The following is a 4,619-nucleotide window of genomic DNA, read 5'->3' as shown; positions in this document are numbered from 1 at the left end:
CTCCCATGACTTTCTGCCTCAGAATATAATTCTTTCTCTCCCTGTCTGACCCTACCTCTGATCACTCTCCCACTTTCTCTATGTGTACATATCAACCTCCTTGCTTTACTTTAAATTATTTAATTGATGAACTGTGGGTAAGATGCTTGTCTTGCAGGGAGCTCACCTGGGCTTGCTCCCTGGCACTACATATGGTTCCCTAGGTATCTCCAGGAGTGATCTCTGAGAGCAGAGCCAGGGCATAGCCAGGGGTGGCTCAGCCACACTTTGTATTATTTTATTTCAACTAAAGAATGTACTCTTGAACCTTTGCATGTGCTGGCCTTTCTGTCTGGCTCCAAATGTTTGCTTCTCATGTACCTTCTGGTCTCTGCTCAAGTGTAGTCAGTCCAGAGAGACTTTCCTGATCATCCCATCATCTTTCTCACTTTTCCCTTGTCTAACTTCATTTTTCTTCACTTGAACTTATAACTTGACAGCATATACCTCCATGTCTATTTGTCTGTCTCCCTATCCTGTAATGAGATAGGGAGAGAGCATGAGAGCAGGGTCTAGCTGAATCCTCAATGCCTATTCCAACACCTGTCCCTTTAGGGGTGCTCGGTAGGTCGTGCTGAGCAAATAAAGGAGCCGATGTGATGAAGTGAAGACAGGTGAGCACGTCAAGAATGGGGACCTGCAGCTCCCCAGGACCCTTCCGAGGCCAGAGAGATAGTACAGGGTCTAAGGCACTGGGGAATTTCTCTACCTCTCGGGCTCTGCTCTCTGAAAGTCTCCCAGCCCTCGTCTCTAGCCCATGGCCCTGTATCTCCAAATTCCTCTCCATCTGATCTCTACTCCCACCCTGCTCCTGGTTCTCTCAAGCTTTTGGAAGCGCATTGGGGGGTGGTCAAAATCAGGTTAGCGGGGAGCGCGCCCGCGTTTCCCCGAGGCGCTCGGGAGCTTTGGAGAGTCTTTGGAGTGTGCGCCCGGGAGCGCCCCGCCGCGCCGCGCGCTGGGTTGCCAGCCTCGCCGCCTTCCGAAGGAGGGGCCGGAGCCGCCAGGCGATCGCAGAGGGGGTGGGAGCTTCCCCGGGAGCTGGCCCCCGTGCCACCCTGGGGATCCCAAACTCCTCCCCTCTCGGATCCCATTGGCCTCGGGCGCTCCCGCCCCCGGCGGCTAGCTCGAGCTAGGGGGCCCTTACGCTACTACTGGATAAATAGCCTCAAGCGCCTGGCAAGAAACTAGGGGTAAGGAAGCCCCAGGGCGCTGCCGCCGCTGTCCTTGCCGTGGGTCACACCCGACAGAGTAGGGGAGGGGAGAGTGGGGTCGGCGTTCAGACGTCCGGCTATCTCACCGGGATCCAGGTTTGGAAAGTTTCGGGCAGCCCCGGCCACCGGACTTTGGAGAAGCTAAGGACTGTGCCGCCACCCCCTCGCCAAGAGATGGAGCTGCTGTCGCCTCCCCTCCGCGACGTGGACCTGACGGCTCCGGACGGCTCTCTCTGCAACTTTGCCACGGCGGACGACTTCTACGATGACCCGTGTTTCGACTCCCCGGACCTGCGCTTCTTCGAGGACCTGGACCCGCGCCTGGTGCACGTGGGCGCGCTCCTGAAGCCCGAGGAACACTCGCACTTCCCTGCAGCGGTGCACCCGAGCCCCGGCGCGCGCGAAGATGAGCATGTGCGCGCCCCCAGCGGGCACCACCAAGCGGGCCGCTGTCTCCTGTGGGCTTGCAAGGCGTGCAAGCGCAAGACCACCAACGCCGACCGCCGGAAAGCCGCCACGATGCGCGAGCGGCGCCGCCTGAGCAAAGTCAACGAGGCCTTCGAAACGCTGAAGCGTTGCACGTCCAGCAACCCGAACCAGAGGCTGCCCAAGGTGGAGATCCTGCGCAACGCCATCCGCTATATCGAGGGGCTGCAGGCACTGCTGCGGGACCAGGACGCCGCGCCCCCTGGCGCCGCTGCAGCCTTCTATGCGCCAGGTCCGCTGCCCCCAGGTCGCGGCGGTGAGCATTACAGCGGCGACTCAGACGTGTCCAGCCCGAGATCCAACTGTTCCGACGGCATGGTAAGGGTGGAGGAGACGCGAGAGACGCTCCCGGGAGAACTGAGAAGCGTTTCCAAGAACCAGGAGTTGGCCCTTGGTGCAAGGGGGACGTGGGGAGTAGGGAAGGGGTGAGTGGGAATTGGGCGGTGATCCTTCTCCGCAGAGAACTTCAGTGCCCACGGCTACTGTCAACGGAATGTCCTAGTGCTTTGAGGGCACACAGCCCGTGTGCGGGTGTTGGGGGCGTTATTAGAAAACTAATGCGTCGGCCTGGAGAGAAACTTTTCCTTAACTCAACCGCTTATTTCCAAAGTGTCCTTAAGGTCTGAGATAAGGCTCAGCGGTAGAACACACCGCTAAGAGTGAGGCCCTAGATTTCACCGCAGGCACCCAAACAAAAAAACCAAATCAGTGCTCCTAGAACCTAGGAGGCTGCCCGCATTCATTTGGCTCAGCTGTGCCCTACCCCGAAACCGGGCAGAGCAAACTCTTGGCTAAAACGTGAAGAGTTGGGCAAGAGGGTGACTTCAGGGACCAATGCTTCCCCCACGGGCCTCACTCGGCGCCCCTTGCCATTTGCAGATGGACTACAGCGGTCCTCCAAGCGGTACCCGGCGGCGGACCTGCTTCGAAGGCACCTACTACAGCGAGGCGGCGCCCAGCGGTGCGTATAGAACCAACTTCCCTTTCAAACTCCCTCTGTGCGCTCCTTTCCACCCCTAGCCGGCACCACCACCCTCCCGCGGCCCACCCTGACCCCCTCGTACCACCCCGCACCCCAAGCGCACACACGCTTGCTGGGGTTCTGGGATGCTGGGAGGTGGTCCAGGGCTTACAATGATCCCAACTCGGGTGCACCCGACCCAGCAGAGGGAGAGCGGTGTGCAGCGTCGAGGCTCAGCCCCCTTCCCCGAAGGCCCGCTAACCCCCGCCTCTCCCTCCTGACCCCAGCAGAGCCCAGGCCCGGGAAGAGCGCCGCGGTGTCCAGCCTTGACTGCCTGTCCAGCATTGTGGAGCGCATCTCCACCGAGAGCCCCACCGCGCCCGCCCTGCTGCTGCCAGACGCGCAGCCAGAGTCGTCGCCGCCACCACCGCCGGGACCCCCGCAGGATGCCGCGGCTGCCGCGAGCGAGAGCGAGAGCGCCAGCACCCCTTCCCCCGGCGCCGCTGCCCTGCAGTGCCCCGCGGGCGCGAATCCCAACCCCATCATCTACCAGGTGCTCTAAGAGAATAGGGTGGCCGCATCCAGGAGCCCTGCAGCCTCCAGCCCCCATCCCATCCCCCACCGGGGAGGGACGGGGGTTCCGCGCGCCCCCAAAGATTGAGTTTAAATGCCACCCTGCCTCCTCTCCATCCCCCTCAACCGTGCTTTAAAAGCGAACTCTGCGGAGGTAGGAGGGGCGGGCGAAGTCTAGTGTTTCTGCCTCACGCACCCTGGGCGAGAACACTGGTCCTTTCCCAACTCCCGCAGCATCTAGTCTGACTGCAGCTGCGTCGTTGGTCGCTCGGGGTGCCTCCGCTTCAAAAGTTGAAACCCAAAGGGCCAGGCCCCCCCACCTCCCACCCCCCAGCCTCTTCCTGCCCCTCAGACCCAAGCGCCACTCCTGAACGTTACCTAGGCTAATAGGGGCATATTCACTCTTTTTCCCCCGACTGCTCACCGGGTGCGCTTCCCTTCCCGACTGTAACAGGTGTATTGGTACCCACGCCCATCCCTTCCCCCGGTTCAGGACCACTCTTTCTTCTTTTTTTTTCCTTCTTCTTCTTCTTTTACTTTACTTTACTTTTTTTAAAAAATACTTTTGTAATCTATTTCTGTAAATAAGAGTTGCTTTGCCAGAGCAGGAGCCCCCTAGGGCGGTATTTATCTCTGAGGCGTGGTGTGCAGTGCGACAGGGAACTTTGTATGTTTCTACGGCAGGTGAGCGTGCCAAGGGCGCTCACTCGGATGTTTGAAATAAAATTGCTAATTTATACCTCTGGTGGCTCTGTCTTTCCCTGGGGCGGAGGGCAGGATGCTGAGAGCGAGGAAGAGTCCGCGGGCTGGGCAAACTGTCCGGCAGCGACCCCTGCAGGAGGCAGGGAGGAAGTCGGCACGGAGGTGGGCAAGAAGCAGGCTGGGGGAAGGTCAGAGTGGGGGCGGGGCTTGTGGAGAAACTTCCCAACGAATGGGGCGATTCCTCAGAGCCAGAGGAACATCTTATTCAGACACGCATCACTGGCTCTCCAGTCGGAAGCCGCGTTAGAATAATCTGAATCATTTTTTAAAACTTACTTTAAGCTATGTGTTTGCAAGGGTGTTGATATTTGTGGTCTTGGTGCACCAACCAACTGACCAAATCAAGCAAATGAAAAACTGGGGCCAGGGGCTGGAGCGATAGTACAGCGGGTAGGGAGTTTGCTTTGCACACGGCCAATCCCGGTTCTATTCCCAGCATCCTATATGGTTCCCCGAGCACCATCAGGCGTAATTCCTGAGTGCAAAGCCAGAAATGACCCCTGTGCATGGCCGAGTGTGACCCAAAAAGAAAATAATAATAATAATAATAATAATAATAATTTTAAAACTGGGGCCAGAGCGATAGT

General features: G+C 58.5%; 1 protein-coding gene across 1 annotated transcript; it reads left to right on the top strand.

Moving 5' to 3' along the window:
* The first annotated feature begins 1,424 nt into the window (after positions 1-1,424).
* MYOD1 (myogenic differentiation 1) lies at positions 1,425-3,259 on the top strand. Its single transcript, XM_056138989.1, has 3 exons — positions 1,425-2,054; positions 2,616-2,697; positions 2,988-3,259. The coding sequence occupies exons 1-3, from the start codon at positions 1,425-1,427 to the stop codon at positions 3,257-3,259; spliced, it is 984 nt and encodes a 327-aa protein (XP_055994964.1).
* Positions 3,260-4,619: the final 1,360 nt, after the last annotated feature.

Source organism: Sorex fumeus, unplaced genomic scaffold (assembly GCF_029834395.1).
Source record: "Sorex fumeus unplaced genomic scaffold, SorFum_2.1 ptg000007l, whole genome shotgun sequence".
NCBI classification, from domain to species: Eukaryota; Metazoa; Chordata; class Mammalia; order Eulipotyphla; family Soricidae; genus Sorex; species Sorex fumeus.
The sequence above is the reverse complement of the archived record's forward strand: the minus strand, read 5'-3'. Positions and strand labels throughout refer to the sequence as shown.

Bases quoted from the DNA above. Each gene is read 5' to 3' on its own strand.
- MYOD1 (XM_056138989.1), top strand. From the start codon at position 1,425: ATGGAGCTGCTGTCGCCTCCCCTCCGCGACGTGGACCTGACGGCTCCG. The intron at 2,055-2,615 runs GTAAGGGTGGAG...TGCCATTTGCAG, and splicing joins CCAACTGTTCCGACGGCATG to ATGGACTACAGCGGTCCTCC. The intron at 2,698-2,987 runs GTGCGTATAGAA...TGACCCCAGCAG, and splicing joins CAGCGAGGCGGCGCCCAGCG to AGCCCAGGCCCGGGAAGAGC.